Genomic DNA, 25,423 nt, shown 5'->3' on the forward strand with positions numbered 1-25,423 from the left:
GAAAAAGGTCAAAAATGTTTTAAAACCTAACACAGCACAGTAGACAGCCATCAGGCATTGGCTGTCAGCTCTGCAGCCACTCCTCCTCTCGCCTCCACGTCACTGCCCCTGGAGTAAGACCTCGGAGGAGCGCAGCAATGTGAGAGGCGAGAGGAGGAGCGGCTGCAGAGTTGACAGCCAATGCCTGATGGCTGTCTACGGTGCCGTGTTTCAGGTAATCCTAAGAGCTGTATCAGTGGTTGGAGGTAGAAATCTGAAGAGAGGCAGCTTTATTGCAGAGGTGAGAAAATAGTTGAACAGGTAGAAGTAGCCATAGGCGCCGACTCCATGGGTGCTGTGGGTGCTCAAGCACCCCCAATAGTTCACCCACTGGAAGTTCGTTCCCTCCCTCCCTCCTCCCTTCGAGTTCCAGGCCCCCTCCCTCCGAATTTTAAAAGTCATCTATTTTACCTCGTCGGGGTTAGGGCGGCAGCAGCGGTAAAAAGCATGCAGGCTCGGCTCGGTGCTTAGTTCAGTTTTCCCTTCTCTCTCTCTCAGCTCTGATCCCGCCCTCATTTCCTGTTCCCGCAAGAGCGGGGCCAGAGCTGAGAGAGAGAGAAGGGAAAACTGAACTAAGCACCGAGCCGAGCCTGAATGCTTTTTACCGCTGCTGCCGCCCTAACCGCGATGAGGTAAGATAGATGACTTTTAAAATTTGGAGGGAGGGGGCCTGGAACTCGAAGGGAGGGAGGGAGGGAGGGATGACGATCCTGGAACTGGGAGGGAGGGACCCTGGAACTGGGAGGGAGGGAGGGAGGGAGGAAGGGAGGGGGAAACACTGGAACTGGGAGGGAGGGACCCTGGAACTGGGAGGGAGGGAGGGAGGGGGAAGGGGGAGGGGGGATGAGGGAGGGGGACAGGAGATGGGGAGGGGGAGGGAGGGGGAAATGCACCACTTGTAAAAAAAAAAATTCAGCACCCCCAATCATTTTGAAAAGTTGGCAACTATGGAAGTAGCTCAGAGCGGGGTGACTGGAAAGTGCAATATCTCATTAAGAAGATAAATTCAAGGTAAAAAACCAAGTTCATTCCAGGGAGTTTAGCAGGACAAATGCTGTCTTAAGCAAGATGGAGAATGCCTCATGGAGAGGGAGAGGCTAAGAAGGGCTCACACAGGCCCAGGGAGGGGAGGGGGTAAATAGGCCAATGGGGACAGAGCCTGCCATCGGATAGCAAGGGGTGGTCCTAGAGGACATAGTAACATAGTAAATGACGGCAGAAAAAGACCTGCATGGTCCATCCAGTCTGCCCTACAAGATAAACTCATATGTGCTACTTTTTGTATATGCCTTACCTTGATTTGTACCTGTCCCTTTCAGGGCACAGACCGTGTAAGTCTGCCCAGCACTATCCCCGCCTCCCAACCACCAGCCCCGCCTCCCACCACCGGCTCTGGCACAGACCGTATAAGTCTGCCCAGCACTATCCCCGCCTCCCGCCACCGGCTCTGCCACCCAATCTCGGCTAAGCTCCTTAGGATCCATTCCTTCTGAACAGGATTCCTTTATGTTTATCCCACGCCTGTTTGAATTCTGTTACCATTTTCATTTCCACCACCTCCCGCGGGAGGGCATTCCAAGCATCCACTACTCTCTCTGTGAAAAAATACTTCCTGACATTTTTCTTGAGTCTGCCCCCCTTCAATCTCATTTCATGTCCTCTCGTTCTACCGCATTCGCACCTCCGGAAAAGGTTAGTTTGCGGATTAATACTTTTCAAATATTTGAACGTCTGTATCATATCACCCCTGTTTCTCCTTTCTTCCAGAGTATACATGTTCAGGTCATCAAGTCTCTGCTCATACGTCTTGTAACACAAATCCCTTACCATTCTCGTAGCTTTTCTTTGCACCGCTTCAATTCTTTTTACATCCTTCGCAAGGTACGGCCTCCAAAACTGAACACAATACTCTAGGTGGGGCCTCACCAACGACTTATACAGGGACATCAACATCACCTTTCTTCTGCTGGTCACACCTCTCTCTATACAGCCTAACAACCTTCTAGCTACGGCCACCGCCTTGTCACACTGTTTTGTCGCCTTCAGATCCTCAGATACTATCACCCTAAGATCCCTCTCCCCGTCCGTACCTATCAGATTCTCCCCACCTAACACATACGTCTCCCGAGGATTTCTATTCCCTAAGTGCATCACTTTGCATTTCTTCGCATTGAATTTAATTGTCAAACCTTAGACCATTCTTCTAGCTTCCTCAGATCCTTTTTCATGTTTTCCACTCCCTCCAGGGTGTCCACTCTGTTACAGATCTTAGTATCATCCGCAAATAGGCAAACTTTACCTTCTAACCCTTCGACAATGTCACTCACAAATATATTGAACAGAATCGGTCCCAGCACCGATCCTTGAGGCACACCACTACTCACCTTTCCCTCCTCCGAGCGAATTCCATTCACCACCACCCTCTGGCTTCTGTCCGTCAACCAGTTCCTAATCCAGTTCACCACTTCGGGTCCTATCTTCAGCCCATCCAGTTTATTTAAGAGCCTCCTGTGGGGAACCGTGTCAAAAGCTTTGCTGAAATCTAAGTAGATTATGTCCATAGCTCGTCCCTGATTCAATTCTCCTGTCACCCAATCAAAGAACTCAATGAGGTTCGTTTGGCACGATTTCCCTTTGGTAAAATCATGTTGTTGCGGATCTTGCAACTTATTGGCTTCCAGGAAATTCACTATCCTTTCCTTCAGCATCGCTTCCATTACTTTTCCAATAATCGAAGTGAGGCTTACCAGCCTGTAGTTTCCAGCTTCTTCCCTATCACCACTCTTGTGAAGAGTGACCACCTCCGCCGTTCTCCAATCCCTCGGAACCTCTCCCGTCTGCAAGGATATATTAAACAAATCTTTAAGAGGACCCGCCAGAACCTCTCTGAGCTCTCTCAATATCCTGGGGTGGATCCCATCCGGTCCCATGGCTTTGTCCACCTTTAGCTTTTCAAGCTGTTCATACACACTCTCTTCCGTGAACGGTGCTCTATCCACTTCAATCTCATTTGTACTTTTTGCAGTCCATCGCGGTCCTTCTCCAGGATTTTCTTCTGTGAAAACAGAACAAAAGTATCTATTTAGCAAATTTGCTTTTTCTTCATCATTATCCACATAGCGGTTCGCAGTATCTTTTAGTCTCACAATTCCCTTTTTAGCCATTCTCCTTTCACTTATATACCTGAAGAAATTTTTGTCACCCCTCCTTACATTTCTAGCCATTTGTTCTTCCGCTTGCGCTTTCACCAGACGTATCTCTCTCTTGGCTTCTTTCAGTTTCATCCTGTATTCCTCCTCGTGTTCCTTTTCTTGAGTTTTTGTGTATTTCTGGAACGCCAACTCTTCAGCCTTTATTTTCTGAGCCACTTGCTTGGAGCAGGGCCGTGCCTAGGGTCTCCGGCGCCCCCCTGCAGTTGGCCCCGCCGGCGCGCCCCCCCCCCCCCGAAAACGATCACTACACTAACCGCCCTCTTCTCCCCAGATCCTTTTCCTTTTTGTTTAAATTTACCTCTCCGGCGCGCGGCAGCATAGCGTTAGTGAGAAGGAGGTGGCGCTCCCCCACCCCGACGTGTCTTCTTCCCTTCGCTCAGTGTCCCGCCTTCTTCTGATGTCATTGACGTCAGAAGGCGGAACCGAGCGAAGGGACGAGACTGACATGTCGGGGCGGGGGAGCGCCGCCTCCTCACTAACGCTACGCTGCCACGCGCCGGAGAGGTAAATTTAAACAAAAAAAAAAGGACAAGGATCTGGGGAGAAGAGGGCAAGGTAAGCATGGTGCGTCGGGGCACCCCCCAGAGGATGGTGCCCTCCTGCCATGCTTACCTCGCTTACCGTGTCGGCACTGCCCTGGCTTGGAGAACCATATCGGTTTCCTTTTTCTCTTGCTTTTATTTACTTTCCTTAAATAAAGGTTCGTGGCCCTATTTATAGCTTCTTTCAGCCTGGACCACTGTCCTTCCACTTCTCGTATTTCCTCCCAGCCCATCATCTCCTTCCTCAGGTATTCCCCCTCGATTGGTACGACAGCCCTCGATTGGAGGGAAAGGTCGTACCTGGTTGACCTCTCAGGACAGAGATAGTAAGAATGACCAGGAAATGATAGCAGGTAGACAAAGGAGCCAAGCTTGGCTGAGAAAGTGAGGAGGTCTAGGCAGCAGCACAAACCAATAGTAACAGTTCTTATACAGACAGGCAAGTGTGGCTGCATTGCCTGTGAACTACATTACACACAATGCATTGCTCACATATCTTTGCAGTGGGAACTTCAGCAATGAAAATCCTGAGACGTGAGAATAACAGCAAAAACATTAAACACATTTTAAGATCACATTATAAACTAGTGCAAGGCTGTCAGAGGACAGAACAGGTAACACTATGCAACCCCACACATAGGACACTGGGGCACAGCATACTAAAATGAATGGTAGTAAGACCATTAGCTATTTGGCCTAATGCTAAGAAGTATGTGAGCATCACGCTAGAACTTGAGTGCCAGGTCTGAGGAGGTGTAGAAGGGTTAGTTGAGAGGATTTAATGCCAGTTCATAGTAATTAATGTCTGTTTCTTCTTTTTGCTGAGAGCATAACAGTACCAACAACTTTTTATAACAGAATGGGAGATGACTGTAGAAAAACCTCTATATCTGCGCATGTGCTGGAATGTTGTACTGCGCATAAATATCGGTATTGCAAAAATGTCTTGAACATACAATTTTTTCAATGATGACCTTTATCCTCAGAATAATATTCCAGCATAGGCACAGATGGGTGCTAACGGATTTGTTTTGCTTGGAAATGTGCACAGTACTAGCTGCCTTTTCAACAGAGAACCTTGTGCGCATGTGCCCAGTAGGCTTACCCTGATCAGTGTGCAAGTTTTGTACACTTTGAATTTGCATATGCTTAGTGTACAGTATGAGTCAGCAAAACCTTCTTGTTAAGGTTTGCATTAGAAACTGTGCGCTAAGCCATGGGCACATGGTTCTAACATGCAGCTTTCTGCATCAGCTCCTCTTTGGGTCTTGTCTACACCTATATGCATCTGCGCTAAATACCTAATATATTTATTACCATGGGATTTAAATGTGTTGTACCTGTAAGACCTGAAGTATTGAGTGCAGTTAGCTCATGCACAAAATGCTTTTTCACACGGTGGCGCAGATTCAGAAAGCCTTGTGGTAGAGCTGCAGCTCTACCATGAAATTAGAGCTCGAGAAATGCTGAGGCATACTATAATCAATGAGCATGCAAATTACTGCCACATTATAATTATGCCAGTAATCCACAGCTCATTGAAAAATGTCACCTTCCTGCCAGTGCCTGAGCAGTGATTAGTTTAGGCACTGACAGGAAAGGTGATTACAAAGAAGAAAAAAAAAGGATATTTGCAGCAGTCTGCATCAGCCCTCTCCAGCTACCCCCAACTTAATCACACATCCTTAGTGTCTAGTGCATCCCCCACCCATTCATCTCCCTTCTGCCCTGACTCTAACTGTAAATAAAACCCACCTTTCCCTAATGTCTAGTGCACCCCTCATCCCAACTTTCACTGTGACTGTGATTGATAAAACCCTCTTTTCCTGGTTTCTAGTTCATCCCCCAACCTCTCTTGCAGGTCATATCTCAAAGGAGGCAGGAACAATGCACATTCATTCCTGTCTCTGGTGCCACCATCTTGAAAAATGGCGGAGCCCAGCCCCTGCATCCTGCGATGCACGGTGGTGGTGATGGTGGGAGTTTTCAGTCTGCCATATAGGGGAATTTTTCCCTTATTTGGTAGTCTCTGCCCAACTACCAAATAAGGGAAAAATTCCCTTATATGGCAGACTGACCCCCTCCTCCCCTGGCCTGCACCGGGAAGCTGGGCAACCCCATTTTCAAGATGGTGACACTGGAGGCAGAAGCGAATGGTTATCGCTACTGCTTCACTGCTTCATTTGAGTTATGATCTGGGGGGGGAGTCGTTGGGGGGGGGGGGGATGCACAAAACACCAGGGAAAGGGTCTTTTTTTCAGTTGCAGTTGCAGACCAAATTGGGATGGGGTTAAAGCCTGACCAAACCCAGGATCTTTGCTTTTACTGAAACCAAATCTGCAACCAAAATTGATCACTTGGTTTCGGTAGAAACTGAAACCGTAAACGAAACTCTCCCCCCTCCCACACATGACCAAAAAAGTCCCAGTCCCGAGCCAAGCCAAGCTGCCCCCTCCCCCTGGCAGCAGCCCTCCTCTCTTTGTCTCTCCTCCCCCATGATTACTTCTCCCCCCCCCCCCCCAATAGGCCCTCCCCATGCCTACCTTAGGAAGACCTTGTTGGCCTAGTGGAGTGGAAAGCTTAATGGCCTCAACATTCATTTCAATGCACCTTGCAACCATGTCTTCCACATAAGTTAATACCCATGCTCAACTCCTCTGTGCATCACTTGTCCAGTAATGTCTGAACAGCGGCAGACTGACAATGCTCTGGGCCCCCCAGGCACTACCCGTATCCCCCATCCACCTCCTGCACACTATTGCACCTTCCTGGGCCCTACCTTGAAGGGCCCTGGTGGTCTAGTGGCCTCTTCGGGGGCAGAAAAGAACCCTCCTCTTTCCTGCCCACTGCCGTTGCTCTGCCTAGCGTTGTCATGCTTTCAAAATGGCTGCAGAGACTTCCTGAGGTAGTTTTGTGGGTCTCGGAAGTCGCAAGGAAGTCTCAGCATCCAATGGCAATTTTCAAAATGTGGCAGCGGTGGTGCCGGGCAGAATAGCAGCAGCAGGTAGGAAAGAGTGGGGTTCTTTCCTGCCCCGGAACCGAAGAGGCTGCTAGACCTCCAGGGCCTTTCAAGGTGGGACTAGGGAGGGCCCACTGAGGCTCGGGGGGGGGGGGCTGCAGTTTGCAGTGGGGGGAGAGAGCCTCTGTGACCTCGGGCACTGTCCAGTTGCCCATATGGTCAGTCCACCCCTGGTCTGGAGGTAACTGCATGTTGAGGCTTGTGGTATCTTTGTGCATAGGCCCTTGTATATACACTTTTGCCAAGCTACAGCCTAGCACACTTCACTGCATTGACCCCTTAGATTCTAAGCTCTCTGATGCAGGAACATATGGATTTTGAATACTTATCACCATTGTAGAGCACTAGCACTGTGCACATTCAATAGCACTACATAAAATAATTACTAGTTATTGGAAATCAATAGTAGAGGAGTGTGGTAGCCGTGTTAGTCCACTCTTAAGGTTATCAATAGAAATAAAACAAAATAAAACATGGAAAAGAAAATAAGATGATACCCTTTTGTATTTGACATAAAAAGGTATCATCTTATTTTCTTTTCCATGTTTTATTTCTATTGATTACCTTAAAAGTGGACTAACGCCGCTACCACACCTGTCTACTCAAGATAGTTACTGGAAAAAAGCAAGTAATAAATCTAAACTCAAAATGCACTAGAAAAAAAACATGACATCCTCTTTAACGCTTAATATTATTTCCTCCGGCCACGAGGAATCAAGTTGAAAAAAATGACATTTAAAAGTCAACACTTTTTTTTTCTCTAAGCAGCTCAGCTTCCATTCAGAAAGTCATTTGATTACATTTACAAGGTGTACGGGGCCCGTCTTGCAACTACTTTTTGTCCCAGTATTTTTATAACTTTTTTCAGTATAATAGCACGGGGGAGGGCCCATGCAACGAACGTGTGACAACTGACAAGTTTATTTTCAGGCAGTGAATGAGTAATTTCAGTGCCACGAGAGTCTGCACACACCTCTCCTGCCCAAGCCCCAGGCGAGCGACCCGGTAGAACCTGCTTCTTTTCTGACGTCACAAAGCTGGCGTTCTGTCGACGTCACAGTACGGCCGCACAGGTGTTGCTGTGCCGGAAGCAACTTGGTCGCTCGGGTTCGCTCCGGTGGGTTTCGTGTTACGCGGTCCCGGAGACGGAGCTGTGGTGAATACTAGCAAAGACACCGAGGGGAGATGAGTAAACTGACGAAACTTTTCAAGGGCCCTGGAGGCTCTTCCCGGAGCCGCGGGGCTCCGACGCCTCAGGAGGCTTTGGGCCGACTGCGGGAGACCGAGGAAATGCTGACCAAGAAACAGGAGTACTTGGAGAAGAAGATAGAACAGGAGCTGGCGACAGCCCGCAAACACGGCACCAAGAACAAGAGAGGTGAGAGGAGCTGTCAGCCCTGGATTTCTCTTATTGGCTTCTGCTGGGAGGGGGGAGGGGCTTTCAGTGAGGTTGGGGGGGAAAAAGGGCTTTTTTCACTGTAACCCATAATTTACTCGGACTTTTCCCCAAATACGGTAGTCGCCCAGAATTTGTGCGGAGCGGGTTTGAGGGGCAGCTGTCACTCCATCATATAAGCTGATTTAGCCGAGTGATGCTTGGCACTTTTGGGGGCATTAGTGATGATGCTGCAGCACGACGAGATGGCCGGAGAGTAAATGCTTAATTTGGGTTATACATTCTTGGACACTATATCAGGAACTCATTGTGGGTTACAAGTTAGGATATTTTTTTTTAGTACTTTTGTAGATTGTAAGCTCTTCCGAGCAGGGACCGGCCTTAATTGTTAATTTGTACAGCGCTGCGTAACCCTAGTAGCGCTCTAGAAATGTTAAGTAGTAGTAGTAGTAGTAGTAGAGCGCTGGGAGCGGGGGGGGGGGGGGGGGGGCACTATATACAGAGGCACTATCTCCTCCTTTTATCCTGCTGGCCATTCCCCTCCCATTGCACCCAAGCATCCATCTGGCTTTTGCTGTCACCTTCTGTCTTTAGGGTGAGATTGTATGTGATAATCTTAAAGGTGGCCAAAGTCCTGCTCCTTTTTCGTGCACAGAAGCACTTCACTCCCTATACCAGGGGTGGGCAACCTCGGCCTTCAAGGGCCAAAACCCAGTCAGCTTTGCAGGATTTCCCCAATAAATATGTATGAGATCAGTTTGCATGTGCTGCTTCTGTTGAATGCAGATAGATTCATGCCCATTTATTGAGGAAATCCTGAAAACCCAACTGGGTTACAGCCCTTGAGGACCGAGGCTGCTCACCCCTACTGTACTGCTCCTTTGGCTGTTTACAACACAAATGCATGACCCCACATTTTTTTTGCATTAAACCTTAACTGCTGAATTCTAGACCATTCCTTAAGCGTCACTAGATCCCTTCTCATTTATTTATTTGCAATAACTATCCATACCGCTCTGGCTGACAGGCAGAACAGAGCGGTGTACAGGCTAAAAAATAGGAAACAAGAAAATAACTCCATTAATGTATAGGAAGGCAAGGTGTTAAGAGACATAAGCATTGCAAAAAGAGGATAAAGCAAACACACAAAAGGACAGGGTGGAAGGGTAACATTGGTAATTTCAGCAAACTGTTTCACCAAAAGCTAAGTGGAAAAGCCGGGTTTTCAGCTCAGTTTTAAAATCCTTAAAAGAGAATTTGCTACGGAGAGCCAGGAAGAAAAATGCGCTGTGACGGGTTGATTCCAAGTGGGCACATTTTGGAGAAGGCAAAACTAAGCGGTGATCATTTAGTGAATGGAGGGTTTGGGAGGAGGAATAAGGAATAGTTAAACAAGAGAGATAGTTGGGGATACCAAGTCTAAAGGCATTGAAAGTGGGGGTGGCAATTTTCTAAGTGATTCTTTGCTCAATGGGGAGCCAATGATATTGTTTCAGCAGAGGTGAAGTATGATCATAGTGATTGGCACAACAGAGTTAGCTGATGGCTGTGTTCTATCCTATTGCGGAGTGTCATCTGCAAAGAGGCAAATTTACCAGACAACCCTTTTACAATATCAATTACAACAAATGTTAAAAAGAATCAGACTGCAAACCGATCCCTGCGGCACACCTTTGGTAACATTCTTTTTCTCAGGGTGAACTCCATTTACTACTGCCCTTTGTTGCCTTACACTCAACCAATTTCTAAACTAGTCAGCCATGTTTTGGCCCATAATGAGGGCACAACATTTGTCACCTGTGCAGAACTGCTTCAAAAGCATTGTTAAAAATCTAAGTACACCACATCTAGCACTTTCCTTTGATCCAACGCTCCGTTATACGGTAGGGAAGCCCCACCCGGCGCATCCTAGGATGCACTGGGCAGGGCGCCAACATTTTGGAGTCAGTGCTGGAAGGAGGAGGGAGTGCTACTCCCTTCTCTGTCATCTTAAGATATGGGGGGGGGGGGGGGTTGGACCTCCAGCCCTCTCTTCTGTTAGGGGGTTGGGGGTTGGTTCAGGTCCTCTGCTGGGGGGGGGGGAGCTAGATCACCAGGTCCTCTGTCCGGGGAGGGGAGGCTGGCCAGCTTGCATGTCCACCAGACCTCCAGCCTGCATCAGTTTGTTTGACAGGTCCAGCCTTTTTTGACAGCCTGGACCTGTCAACTTCTGCGGGAGGATTGTGCCATGGGCAAATGCCCAGGCACAGTCCTCCCACAGAAGTAACCCAATGATCAAAACTAATAAAACACATAAATTTGCATGCTATTAGTTTTGAACATCAGGGTGTTGTTTCCCCATGCTGTTCTGGCGCTAATTTTACAGCGCTATTCGGAATGGTGCCGGGAAACTTATCATCGGGTCCTAAGTGTCTTACCAAATGAACTGTGCAAGCACAGAAGAATCAGTGCATTTTATCATTCTGATTGGATTAGCTCTCTTTGTAATCAGTGTAGCATAAATGTACCAGAAATGCTTATACTTTGCCTTTCATAGCATCTAAATAAGCACAATTACTGTTCACTTCTTTTTGTTCAGCCCACCCATGATGACTACTGTGTTGATAAACTTTAACAAATGACCAGCTTTGTAAACTGAAATAGAATAAGAAACACTGGCTTGAGTTGTATGGAAGCTAATAATACTGTCTTAGTATGGATTTTTTAGACAACGTACATAATGAGAGTAATTTCATAACAGGGCACCTATGAGGGCAGGACAAAAAAAGCTTCTATTCCAAGTTTATTTTATGAAGATACATAGATACCTGTGAGATGTATTTCAAAGCACTTAGAATTACAAAGTTACATAGAAACCTGTGGAACTTTGTTAGTCAAAGTGCTTTGAAAATGAGCCCCTTCATGTCTTTATAAAAATCCTGCAGAAATTGTGGCTAAATGGAAGCTGTGGATATCTACAGTTGGTCAAGAGCATGTATAAATGTATATGCATATTTCATAAAATAATGTGTGTACACCATGACTCTGCCCAGATTCCACCCCTGAACATGCCTATACTCGGGTCACAGAAAAATCTATGTGTTTTTGCCGTCATATGATGTCACACAAACTTTTCTTTATTGCCAGCTCTATAAAACTATCACAGTCATAAAACTTTCAACTGTTTTCCCACACGTCACTCTAAAAGCACAGTGACAGTTTTGAATTAAAAAAAAAATTCCTCCTTCCATTTTATTTTTTTTTCCTTTTTCTCCCCTGCTCCCCCCTTTACAGTTCATAATGAAAAACAGACCGAGCAATCTCTTGTGTCCAGCCCTGCTTTGATTATTTTCCTATTACAATATAACTTCTTCCAATCAAACATTCAATAGTGCATTCCTGGCTTTTGTGGCAGTAATTTCCAAAATGACTCCCAAACTTTTGAAAATCTGCTTATTCTTTTGGGTTCCTCTTTTCTACTGCTGTTTTGTCCATCACTACCATTTGAATCATCTACACTTGCCATTGTGCTAAGGCAGAAAGTTCCACTTTCCTTCAGTGTATTAATATACATTTACGCGCTAAGAGATAAGCTTTATGGAGAAACTAGTAAAAAAGGCCCGTTTCTCAAAAAAATGAAACGGGCACTTCCAAGGCTATCTTGTAATGGTGATTATGTTTTTAAGGCTCTCGTCGAAGCAATTTCTCCTCTCTCCCTTGCCCTCCATGTCCAGCGATTCTGGCCTCCCCTACATTTGCAGCGATCCTTCTCTGTCCTGCCGTCCCTTCCATGTCGAGCAATCCTCCTCTGCCCTGCCCTCCCCTCCGTGTCCCACGATTCTTCTCTGCCCTGCCCTCCCCTCCGTGTCCCACGATTCTTCTCTGCCCTGCTCTCCCCTCCCCTCCGTGTCCCATGATTCTTCTCTGCCCTGACCTTCCCTCGGTGTCCCACAATTCTTCTCTGCCCTGCCCTCCCCTCCGTGTCCTGCGATTCTGCCCTCCCCTCCATGTCCAGCGATTCTCCTCTGCGCTGCCCTCCCATCCGTGTCCCACGATTCTCCCCTCGCCTCCCATCCCCTCCATGTCCAGCGATTCTCTTCTGCCCTGCCCTCTCATCCCATCCGTGGCCCGCCATTCTCTCCTCTCCTCCCTCCCATCCCATCCATGTCCATCGATTCTCCTCTGCCCTGCCCTCCCCTCGATGTCCTGCAATTCTGTCCTCCCCTCCATGTCCTGCGATTGTCCTGTGCCCTGCCCTCCCATCCAGCGTTCCCTGCAGGCAAGTTTGGCTTGTGTCCCCTCCCCTCCAGCGTTCCGACCTTTCCTTCTAATTGAGGGCTGTCCTCTGGGACCACCCTTGCCACCTAGTGGCAGGCTCTGCCCCCATTGGTCTATTTACCCCCTCCTCCCTGGGCCTGTGTGAGCCCTTCTTAGCCTCTCCCTCCCTCTCCATGAGGCATTCTCCATCTTGCTTCAGACAGCAGTTGTCCTGCTTCACTCCTTGGAATGAACTTGGTTTTTTACCTTGAATATATCTTCCTAATGAGATATTGCACTCTCCAGTCACCCAGCACTGGGCTACTTCTACCTGTTCAACTATTTTCTCACCTCTGCAATAAAGCTGCCTCTCTTCAGATTTCTACCTCCAACCACTGATACAGCTCTCAGAACTATGGAGTCTCTGTGCCCTGGGGCCACACTTCTGAACATCTGACTGTGAGTAAATTATCTGTGTTTATTTATTTTATTTATTTATTTGTAGCATTTGTATCCCACATTTTTGCCACCAATTTGCAGGCTCAATGTGGCTTACATTTGCCGTAATGGCGATTGCCATTTCCAGGTAACAGAATTACAAATGGTGTTGCATTAAGGTGTATACATACATAGTAACATAGATGGAACATAACATACATGGAACAGTTTATTTTATTTTGTTACATTTGTACCCCGCGCTTTCCCACTCATGGCAGTCTCAATGTGGCTTACATGGGGCAATGGAGGGTTAAGTGACTTGCCCAGAGTCACAAGGAGCTGCCTGTGCCTGAAGTGGGAATTGAACTCAGTTCCTCAGTTCCCCAGGACCAAAGTCCACCACCCTAACCACTAGGCCACTCCTCCACTCCACTTCATGGTCTATATCTATCTATCTATCTATCTATCTATCTATCTATCTATCTATCTATCTATCTATCTATCTATCTATCTATCTATCTATCTATCTATCTATCTATCTATCTATCTATCTATCTATACATACCATGTGCGTACATACATGGTAAAGAAGAATATATTATGGTATTGCATGCAAGTTCCTGAGTGATAATTGGATTATAACATACACTATGTCATCGACTATGGAGAGACCATATTTGACAAAGGGATAAAAGTGATAGTGCTTGTTCCCTAATAGCAAAGAGGATAATCAGTCAAGTGATAAGATTTCGGTTGTGTCTAGGTTGTGTACATTCTTATTTTTTTTTAGTATTTAAGATGGATGTTTGTGGTATGCCTTCTTGAACAGATCTGTTATTCAATAAAGGAAACTAAAGAAAAATAAAGAGACTTCAGGTGTGTGCTGGTGTGCCAAGGTTGTACTTCAAGATATTGAGACTTTACAGTTAACAAGTCTTGAGAGGCTTGATGTTACCTTCTATATGAAACATCATGCAGCCATAAAGTTGCATGCAAATGTCTCGTTAACCACATGCTTCCATCCGTGCTAGCTTTCTGCATTGACTCTAGGTAAAAGTGGGAATGCATGGGAAGGATCGGTGCTATAGCTGGCCAACAAAAGCAGCATAAAATGATAGAAGGATTTGGTATAAAATGCCAACCAATACAGTCTGAATCAACTAATCAGTAGTAGAAAATTGCCTGGTCAGAAGAACATAAAAGTTCTCGTACTTAATCCCACATGCAAAGCCCCCCTCCCCCCCCCCAAACAAAAAAAAAAATCTTTTCTCTAACTTTTGAATAATAAGAGCAGCTATCAAAACCAGCAAGGTTGACTTTCCATCTCCAACCCAGTTTGTGTCATAGGAGTTGTAGCCCACTGGTACCAACCAGGCAAGCCCACAGTCTACATATTACCAAGTTATGCTTTCTTTTTCCATCCTTTTTTGTTCTTAACACTTCTCCCCTTGCTCCTACTGTTGAAGGAGAGAAAGAAGCATTTGTATTATTGCAACCTCCTAACTTGGTTTCTGGTGCTGTTGTAGTATATGACAGTAGATAAAGACCAATCAGTACGCCCAGTTGTACCCTTGGATATAGTGCTGCAGACACCAGCCAGTCCTTGTCATCCCTCTCACCGTTTTCCTGCTAGGGGATCCCTTTGTGCTTTTCTAATGCAATTTTAAATTCTGTTGCTGCTTTTGTCTTCAGCACGTCCATTGGGAGTCCGCCCATTCCATGTATCCACCATCTTTTTTTGTGAGGAAATATTTTCTACATCTCCTAGAGCAGTGGTTCCCAAACCTGGTCTTGGAGGCACCCCAGCCAGTCAGGTTTTCAGGATATCCATAATGAATAATCATGAGAGAGCTTTGCATACAGTAAAAGTGCATGCAAATCTCTCATGAATATTCATTGTGGATATCCCGAAAACCTGACTGGCTAGGGTGCATCCAGGACCAGGATTGGGAACCAATTTCCTAGAGCCTCACACCATGTGCTTTTCTAGAATATTTTTTTCTTCTGAGAATATGTTTCTTCTTGTGTTCCATTTATGCCTTTATTTCAAATGTCATCTCTATCATACCCCCGTCATTTCTCTTCTCTTCAAGAATATACATACTTAGATCTGTAAGTTTTGGTGCAAATCTCCATCACTTGGAGAGTCTTTACTGGACCATCTACACCCTCCAGAACTGGACACTATTCTAGGTGAGGTTTCACCAATTACTTCTACAGTCATTAGCACCTCCCTTTTTCCAGTAGCTGTCTTTCTATGTACCTTAGCATCCTTCTGGCTCTGGCCAGCCCCTTATTGCACTGTTTTGCTATCATAATTTCATCACTTCAGGGTCCTTCTGGTTGGTGTCATGCTGGGATTGGAAGTTGGTTGTCCAATTCCAGCGTGCCTTGCTAGTTGAAACTATCTGTGTTTTCTGGAAGGGGGGTGGGAGAGGGTGGTTCCAAGGTGCACTATGCACCCATCAGCTTCTGCGAGGGGGGAGGGCCTGGGAAGAGTCAGTGAGGGAGCATCAGTGGCCAGCCATGGAGGGAGGAGGAAGAACTCGGAGAGAAGCACTGAAGGCAAGCCGCTCTGTGCCCTCACCTCCTCTGCTAGTCAGGACAGATGCTACAGCGCTTGTAAGAAAGAGAAGAGAAGCAAGCTTAATTATTGGACCGTTCTATAGGCCTTCATCATGGGGCTCGGGCGTTTGGCATTCTTTAGCACCAGCGCCCTGGACCAGTGCCTCACCTGGTCCATAGGCTGAGCCAGCCCTGTCTGTGGTGTGACTCCATCTTGAGTAATGTCTGCAATTCTGGTTACCTCATCTCAAAAATGTAATGGAACAAGAAAAGGTACAGAGAAGGGCAACAAAAATGATAAAAGGTGATGTAATGGTTCCATTAGGAAGAAATTATATACAGGTTAGGGGTACTCAATTTTGGAAAAGAGAGGAGATATAAAGATATATAAAATCATGAATTGGGTGGAACAGATAAATAGAGAGTCGTCGTTTACCATTTGAATGTAGTATAAAGACTGGGAGACATAGTAGGTAGCCCATATAAAACAATTTGAATAAAGGGTTGTTGTTTTTTTTTTTTTATTCACTCAGTGCACAGTTAAGCTGTGAAAAGATGTGGTCAAGGTGGTTAGCATAGCTGAGTTAAAATGTGGTTAGATAAGTTCCTGGAGAAAACATCAAATAAACCACTGTTAGCAATGTGACTTATTACTAGCGGTAGAGAATGATAACCCTTCTCTGATAATTCTGTTTAACTTCAGCTTTTATTCATTCTTCTTTTGAAATGGACTCTCAGATTAAGCATGTGGTGAAAGTTTCTTTATTTCATTTACATAGATTATGACTGATTTGAGATTTTCTTGTTTGAGAATCTTCAGAAATTTGTTCATGTTTTTATCTTGTCTCGATTGGGTTATTGTAATATACTTTATTTTGGACTCCCAAAAAAGACTATAACTAGGCTTCAATTGTTCAAAATACTGCACCTAAATTAATATTATATAAAGGTGAATTTGAGAGTATAACTCATTTATAAAATGTCTTCATTGGCTGCCAGTTTCATTATGTATTCAATTTAAGTTGCTTTGTTTTCATTTAAGATCCTTTATGGTCCTATTCCAACATATTTTTCTTCTTGCATGCATCTCCAGTCGAGATCCCATTCTTCTCATTCTGTTTATCTTAAGAAATTAGAATTTTCTCCTGCTTTGCCTTTTAAGAAATTATCTGTTCTTATGTATATGTTATCTGTGGAATACTCTTCCTTTAGAACTTAGGTCGGAAAATGATTACGTGTATTTAAAAAAAAAGTTTTGAAGGACCTGGTTGTTTACTAAGGGGCCCTTTCACCAAACAGCAGTAACAGGTGGCTCTAGTGTGTCCTTATGCGGGCCATTTTTACCACTGGGGTAAAATGACCACTTTTTCTATTGGGAATCCCTCTGTATTTCTAAATTGTTTGCTCAGCTGGCTGGTGTGACTCCCGCTGCATCAGGTCAGGTGTTTTCCCCGGAGTTTGTCCTTCTGTTACACCAAGCTGTTTTGCTCAGGCATGCTTAGGGTTAATCTGGCCCTTCTTGGTCTGGCTCCCTATGTTGGGCAGTGCTTCTGAGGTCTTGCTGCAAGCTTCACTTCTACTGGAGCTGTCCTCCACCAAGCGGAGATGGATGGACACGATCTCAGAGATTGAGGACTTGGCTCCCTTTTCTTCCCCCTCATTTGGAGGCTGCGTTTTCCTCCTCTTCGCTGCCAATCCACCTGGCAGAGGATTTGGAGGAGGGGGAGTTGCTCCCGGATGAGCAAGATGATCCTACGGTGGTGCACATTTTCCACAAGAAAGAGCTATCTTCCTTTATTACTAGGGCACTTCAGGCTCTTAATATTTCCTCCCAAGAGGTGCTATGGTTTCCAATCCTTAAATGCCCAGCACTAGGCGGCCACCTAGGGCCTTCTCTGTGCATGAGTCTATTCAGGAGCTTATCTCCGCCCAGTGGTCCTCCCTGGATGCCTGTCTGCGGGTGTCCAGGGCGATAGGGTGGCTTTATCCCCTTCTACTCATGGAGTTGGACAAGCTAAAATTACCTAAGGTGGATGCTTTGCTGGCGGCTGTCACCAAGAAGACCACGCTACCTGTGGAGGGGTGGTATAGCATTAAAAGATGTACAGGATAGGAAATTGGAGTCTTCCTTGAAGCTTGCCTTTGAGGTTGCGGTGCTTAATCTGCGGGCGGCCATGTGCAGCTGTTATGCTGCTAGAGCGTGCCTCAGTTGGTTCCAGCATGTGGCGGACACGCTGGCAGACACTGACTATCCACAGGCTCGAGTTTCCCTGCTTGGAAACAGGGTTGCTTATTTGGTAGACTCCTTTTATGATATGGTTCAGGTATCAGCCAAGCAGATGGCCTTGGAGGTCACTGCCCGGTGTTTGTTGTGGCTCTGGCATTGGGCTGTGTTTCGGTGTCAAAGCAGCATCTCACCAAATTGCGTTTCTGCAGTCTTCTCTTTGAGGAGGACCTGGAGAAGATGGTGAAAGATGTGGGAGATTCTAAGATACAGCACTTATCAGAGGATAAGCCTCAGTCCTCGATTTGGGCTGGCCAAATACTGGCGCGCTTCTGGGATGCTAGAAGATATAGGCCTGGTAAAGACTCCGCATTGTCCTCGCTTGTCAAGCCCAGGTTTCAGTAGTGTTGACCCTTTCGTTCATACAGATGTCCAGCCTCTCAGGATTCAAGGTGCCGGTCCACTCTTCGTGGCTCAAGATGGGGGGGGGTACATCTCCCTCTCTTACGGGGAGTGGGTGAGAATTACCACTGGTAAGTGGGTACTTGATTATTATCAGATGGCTACAAGTTAGAGTTCTGTGCTCTCATCAGAGATTTTATATTGGATTCCCTGTGCTGCGCATCGGGAAAGCGGGCAGCAGTGCTTTCCACCCTGGTGTCTTTGAAGGAGTTAGGGGCAGTGATTCTTGTGCTCTAGCATGAGCACGATCAAGGCCTCTATTCCATTTACTTTGTGGTCCCGAAAAAAGGAGGCACATTCAGGCCAATGTTGGACCTCAAGCGGGTCAACAGGTTTCTGCGTGTCGGACATTTCTGGATGGAAACTCTGCGCTCGGTCTTGGTGTAAGTACAGCTGGGAGAGTTCCTTATGTTGCTAGATCTCAAGGAAAAATACTTGCATGTTCCCATTTGGCCTCTACTTCAGCACTTCCATTGTTTTGTGATTCTGAGCCACCATTTCCATTTCCAAGCCATTTCCTTTGGGTTGGCGACTGCTCCCAGGACCTTTTCCAAGGTCATGGTGGTGGTGGTTGCATTTCTCCACAGGGAGGGCGGGTTTATCTATATGTGGGCGATTGGCTTATCCAAGAGAGCAAGAGGGCTACGTCCTGAGTCACTGCAGTCTTGCAGTCTCTGGACTCGTTCTCAATTTGCTGAAAAGCCATCTTGTTCCCTACCAGTCTCTCAAGAATCTGTGAGTCCACTTTGTTACAGCTTGGGGCAGGGTCTTTTTGCCAGATCAGTGGATCCTCAAACTGCAGTCCCAGATTTGTCTGTTATTGCAGATGCCCAGTCGCTGCCTATGGGATAATGTGCAGGTCCTCAGGTTCATAACAGTGACCCTGGAGGGGCCAGGGCACATATGCATCCGCTCTAGCAGTCCCTCTTGAGCTGTTGGTCCCCCGTTTCTCAGAACTACCACTAGGGCCAGTGCTAGGGTTTCTGGCACCCTCCTGCAGCCTATTAGTTGGCGCCCCTACCCATCCAGGGGCGGGATCACTATGGCTCTGCCTTCAGTAGTCACACCCACAGTAGCCACATCCCTTTTACCAGGTGTGGCACATATAAACAGACATAATTGAAAATATTACACCAGTATAGGAGAAGAAAAATTACTTGTGTTTTTTTTTGTTTGTTTTCACTATAAATAATTTCTGTAAGTTGTTACCGCTCCAGTATACCGAAAATGACACAAACAAAATTAGCATACAGACCAGGAATTAGGAGAACAGTCTTGCCAAACCTGAAACAATAGGTTATCAAAATCTCAGAACCTAACAAACAGATCCCTATTCAGACACTTGGCCTTGCAGTCACACATGCAGAACAGAGATAGCCCCTCTTCAAATTCTTCAAAAATTAACCTGAAATCCTAAGAAGTTAGACTCTGCATGCAGCACAACACCAGAAAAACAGAAAGAAACACATTGCAAAATAAGACAGGAGATGTAAATTCTCAAAGTGGACATATTCCAAACACTAAAATGAAAATAAAATGATTTTTTTCCTACCTTTGTTGTGTGGTGACTTTGTTTTTCTGATCATGCTGGTCCCAGTATCTGATTCTGCTGCTCTCTGTTCTCTTAACTCCGTTTCCAGGGCTTCCTTTCCATTTATTTCTTTACTTTCCTACTTTCTTCTTCATTTCTTGCCCTACATCCATAAATAAAAGCTGGGTCCTCTGCAGACTTGACTGGAGGAGGTATAGAGTGGATCCAGCTTCTGCCTATTTTCTCCATCCATGTACAGTTTTTCCCCTCTCTTCCTTTTTCTTCATCTCCATCAGTATGCATCTCCTTCCTCTCTCTTTCCTCCTCTCCATCCATATGCATCTCCTTCCTCTCTCTTCCTTCTCCATCCATGTCCAGCATTTTCCTCTCCCCCTCCATCCATGTGCATCTCCTTCCTCTGTCTTCCTTCCCTCCCCTCCATCCATGTCCAGCATTTCTTCTGTCACCCCTCCCCTCCGTCCGTGTGCATCTCCTTCCTCTGTCTTCCCTTCCCTCCATCCCTGTCCAACATTTCTTCTCTCTTCTCTGTCCTCCACTCCATCCATGTCTAGCATTTCTTCTCGCTCCCCTTCCCTCCATGTGCATCTCCTTCCTGTCTTCCCTCCATCCATCCATGTCCAGCATCTCTCCTTTCCTCTCCCCGCCCTCCCCTCCACCATATATCCATCCATATCCAGCAACTCTCCTCTCTCCCCTGCCCTCCCCTCCATCCATCTATCCATATCCAGCAACTCTCCTCTCTCCCCTGCCCTCCCCTCCATCCATCTATCCAGCAACTCTCCTCTCTCCCCTGCCCTCCCCTCCATCCATCTATCTAGCAACTCTCCTCTCTCCCCTGCCCTCCCCTCCATCCATCTATCCAGCAACTCTCCTCTCTCCCCTGCCCTCCCCTCCATCCATCTATCCAGCAACTCTCCTCTCTCCCCTGCCCTCCTGTCCATCCATCTATCCAGCAACTCTCCTCTCTCCCCTGCCCTCCTCTCCATCCATCTATCCATCCATATCCAGCAACTCTCCTCTCTCCCCTGCCCTCCCCTCCATCCATCCATATCCAGCAACTCTCCTCTCTCCCCTGCTCTCCCCTCCATCCATATCCAGCAACTCTTCTCTCTCCCCTGCCCTCCTCTCCATCTATCTATCCATCCATATCCAGCAACTCTCCTCTCTCCCCTGCACCCTCCATCCATGCCCAGGAATTCTCCTCTCTCCCCTGCCCTCCCCTCCATGTCCAGCGATCTCTCCTCCCATCCATGTCCAGCGATTCTCCTTTGCCCCACCTGCCCCCTTTTCAGTCCCGGTTCCAACCCCAGGCCCACTTGCCCACCCTCCTCTCCCCCCTCCCCCCCCAATATCCCTCTTTTCGTTTCTGCTGCCCTGCTGGGAAAATCTTTTATTTTACCTCAAGTCGCAGCGGCACCAGTAGGCTTGCCTCTAGCATTTCCTTCCCGCTCGGTGTCCCACATTCCTCTGACGTATTTCCTCTTTCTACGAGGGCGGGACACTGAGAGGGAAGGGAAGGCTAGAGGTGAGCCTGCTGGTGCCGTTGCTGCTGCGACTTGAGGTAAAATAAAATATTTAAAACCCCCAGGGCAGCAGGAACGAAAGGAGGGCTGTTGGGGAGCTGAGGGTGGGCAGGTGTGATCCGAGAGCTGCCTGCAGGTGAGCCGCCCAGGCGATGGTAAGCATGGCTTGTGGCAACCTCCAGAGGTGGCGCCCCCTGCCAATCTTACCATGCTTACTGGGTTCCACTGGCCCTGACTACGAGGCTCGTTTGCTTTGGACTCGCCAGGCTCAACACAGTATGACTTGGTGGCTGGTCCAGAGTCATCTAGCTCGTGACATGCCCCTGGCAGCCCCAGACTGGATGGTAGTGGTTACGGATGCCAGTCTTTGTTTTGGTTGGGGGGCTGATTGCCTGCTTCACAGTTCTCGGGGGCAGTGGAGCAAGACTGGAGGCATGTCGGCAGATCAATCATCTAGAGCTCTGAGCGATTCGGCTATTGTTTTTTGCATTTCAGGAGATTCTGGAGGGCTGGTCAGTGTGAAATTTCTTGGACAACACAACGGTCGTGGCATATGTCAGGCGAGAGGGCAGGACACGCAGTCCGGTGCTAGCCGTGGAGTCTCGTCTCCTCTTTCTTTCGGCAGAGGCCCACTTGATTCAGCTCTCTGTGGTGCAGTTGAGGAAGAAAGGTTATTCGGATGCGGTGATTTTGATCCTGATTTAAGCCAAAAAACATTCTACATCTACGGCCTCCTAGAGTTTCGAGGCTGTTTGAGTCATGGTGTTCAGGGATGGCAGTAGATCCCTTTAAGGCATTGGTTTTGCACATTCTCATGTTCTTACAGGATGGGCTGAAAAAAGGTTTGGCCTATAACTTTCTTCAGGTACAGGTTGTGGTGTTGGCTTGTTATAGGGGCCGGCTGTGCAATTCTTCCATAGCTACTCACCCAGATATGGTGTGTTCTTGAAAGGGTTTAACCATCTGCTCCCACCATTTCGGTAAATTTGCCTGGAATTTAATCTTAATCTGGTGCTCTCAAGGCCTTACAGAAGGCTCCCTTTGAGCCTTTGTGAAAGACTTCCTTGAAGGATCTTACCCTAAAAATGTTTTTTTGGTGGCTGTTTCCTCAGCTCGTGAGATTTCTGAGTTGTAGGCGTTGTCATGCAGAGATCCATTCCTTTGCTTTTCGGAGGCAGGGGTCTCTTTACGGCCGGTACTATCCTTCCTTCCAAAAGTGGTTTCAGCCTTTCATATTAACCAGACTCTGTTTCTGCTGTCTTATCACCAGCAGGATTACAGCGCTGACTTTTGGACTTCGCTTTTGCTTGATGTGCATAGGACGCTCCCACAGTATTTGCAGACGACTAATGGCTTCTGACTCTCAGACCATATTTTTCTTCTTGTGGGGCCGTGGTGATGTGGCGACTATTGCAAAGTGGATTAAACAGACAATCTCTGATGCTTATTTGCTGGTGGGCAAGCAACTTCCATTTGCTTTGTCCTTGGGCGGCGACGTGGTCTTCCTTGCATACATTCTCTCGACATTATCGGGTTGATGTCATGGCACAGGAAGATGCTTCCTTTGGGCTGTCGGTGCTCGTGGCAAGTGTTTCAGTTTCCCACTCGACTTGAGGACTTCTTTAATACATCCCACTTGTCTCTGGATTCATCTGCTGCAGCCACTAAGGAAGGAAAAACTATGCCTTACCTGGTAACTGTCTTTCCTTTAAGTGCAGCAGATGAATCCAGGGTCCCACTCTGTGACTGAAAACAAGGAAATGGTAAAAGAAAAAAAATGGGGGCACGAAAAGGGAATGGGGCAGTTGCGCTTCACAAGGAATTCTTCTCTGTTTCAGTAATTGTTGTTGATGTTCCTTCTTCCATCCAGTTTTGCAATTTTTGGGTTCTTTTGGGACTCTGTGAGGAAGGGGTCATAGGGGCCTTGTGTTCTTGGTGTTTCCTGTTCTTCTCGGTCTTTCACATGCTTTGTAATGAGCTATACTGACTGACCAGGAGGAGTACCATCCTATAAGGCAGACTTCAGTTCTTTTTATCTCCACCTGCATTAGATGGTCACAACTCTCATTTCTCTGGATTCATCTACTGCACCTAAAGGAAAGAGTTACCAGGTAAGGCATAACTTTTTTCCTTTTAAGTCCTTTCCTTTGTGTTCTACTTTTCATTTTTAGTTTATTTTTGTTTGATTATACCTGTTTTTTTCTTTTCTTAGTAGTGATTTTTAAGATTGTAAACCACTTTGATCAGATATTGAGAGAAGTAGTATAGTGAGATTTTACATAAACATAAAGCAGTGCTCTAGTCAAAGATCCACATCACTTTAATGATGACCCGAAGCCTAATATCACCAATATTGGGTTGTCTTGAAGTGTGATGCGTCCAGGAAGCCAGCATCTCTTTCCCCTTCCCTCTCTCCACCTTATTAGCAGTATAGTATCTGTTTTCAATTATGGTATATTTTAATTAGTTAAAACAATTTATTACCTGCTGTATCCACAGGCCTGGGTGGGGTACAATTAAAACTTTCAAAAAAACATACATTAAAATGAATAAAAACATATGACACAACTTGACATAGATGCTTATATTCTGTGAAATCTGGACAGTAAAATACACACACAGTGCTATATTCCTTCACCACAATCTACCATCTGCAACTAAATGCAGAAGGCCAGCTCATTGTAGAGACACCAGTGAACCCTAACATGCTTTAGTAAACAGGAGTTTCTTCCACTATTTCCAAAATAACAATAATTTGCCAAATTCCTTATCACGATAGGGAAGCTGTTCCATTCAAAAGGTCCACCAGTGGTAAAGGAATGATTACGCATTTCTAAAAAATGATAACAGTCTGAGCAGCATAAATTTGTGAAAAAAGGAACAGAGCATAAACATTTCTTGTTGAACAATTTGAAACTTTATTAAGGATGAATAAATGCCCCTTAGGCAGGATGCTGAAAACATACAGTACAAAAAAAAAAGTGGGGATGGGGGGGGAACATGAATCGTGCTTACAGTTAAATGTTTTAGTTCTCACTGGTCTTGAGATCAGGAAGGTAACACTGCTTTGGGTGAATCGCTTCATAAAGGTGTTTTTAAAAAAATCCTAAGAAATACATAAACTCATAACCACTGAGCCCATCAGTTAGTTGTGCAGACCTCTTAGGAAAAGTATTATAATCCACCTCGCTTCCCCACCCCCAAGAAGTGTGGGAGTTCAGCTATTGCTCAAGAGTTCACTTGTGCTGGATTGTGAAGGAAGCCTCAGCTGGAAGAGTGGTACTGCAATGGCTCAGCTATGCAGGAGTAACAATGACTACAAAATGATGAAAGACGCAGAGTAGCTATGAATGAAGGCTTTTGCCATTGCAGTTGAATTGGAAGTTGCCAGATGCAAAACTGAATTTCTAGTTTGGACTAATGTGTTTGTCATCTAATTGACTTTGAGGTGGGAATGGCCAAATTGGACACATTCTCAAACTTAAAACACAGTTTTCTCTCAAAAGAAATGAAAGTAGAAACAGGGCAGTTCAAGTTGCTTGAATTATCTGGTAGTGCTACTTCTTTAACAGTAACAACAAACTTACAGTTTGTACTTGTGCAATATACAGAGAGTTGCTTAAGTGTATTTTACCCACAGTGGGGTCAAGATTTTCAAGTCTTTCTTAAAACTTGGTTAAAATACTTTACAGTCTTTTATTTGCAGGAAGTCTGGATAGAATTAGAAAGGTGGCATATGCTGTACCTGTAGTTTGATTAGGTTGCCTTGCAGCAGTCAAAAGAACTATAGAAAACATAAAAACCAAACTCTGCCACATGTGAGTGCATGAAACAAATCAGATCAAATCAATTCTTGTATTCCGCTAATATCCCCTTTCCAGTGCGGTTTACATTCTAGGTGAGACAAAAGCCGATAACAGTGTGAGGTATGAGAACAATTAGACCCTAGACCTGAATCCAGCAGAAAATCTGTGGCAATCCATAGGTGACCCTTGTGTGACTTGTATTTATTTGCAAAAGCTGGTCTAGAAAAAAATGTCAATAAATTGCACCAAATTACAAAAAATCAGGAAGATCAAATCCAACCAACCAAGTTAAACCTTAAACTCACTATAGTAAACTTGGGTTCAGAATAATTTATCTTTTTATATATATATATGTATGCACTTAAAAAATGCTAAAGTGTTTTAAATTGTTTTAAATGTGCTCAGACCA

General features: G+C 46.0%; 1 protein-coding gene across 1 annotated transcript in view; it reads left to right on the plus strand.

Annotated features, from left to right (window-relative positions):
* Positions 1-1,720: 1,720 nt before the first annotated feature.
* The window catches only part of LOC115460403 (charged multivesicular body protein 4c-like), a 55,397-nt gene continuing 31,694 nt past the window's right edge, over positions 1,721-25,423 (plus strand). Inside the window, exons 1-2 of the mRNA XM_030190184.1 lie at positions 1,721-1,731; positions 7,964-8,190. Coding sequence (XP_030046044.1) covers positions 7,998-8,190 — 193 coding nt within the window. The 5' untranslated portion in view covers positions 1,721-1,731; positions 7,964-7,997. The remainder of the gene's footprint in view (positions 1,732-7,963; positions 8,191-25,423) is intronic.

This window comes from Microcaecilia unicolor, chromosome 1 (genome assembly GCF_901765095.1).
Source record: "Microcaecilia unicolor chromosome 1, aMicUni1.1, whole genome shotgun sequence".
NCBI lineage: Eukaryota > Metazoa > Chordata > Amphibia > Gymnophiona > Siphonopidae > Microcaecilia > Microcaecilia unicolor.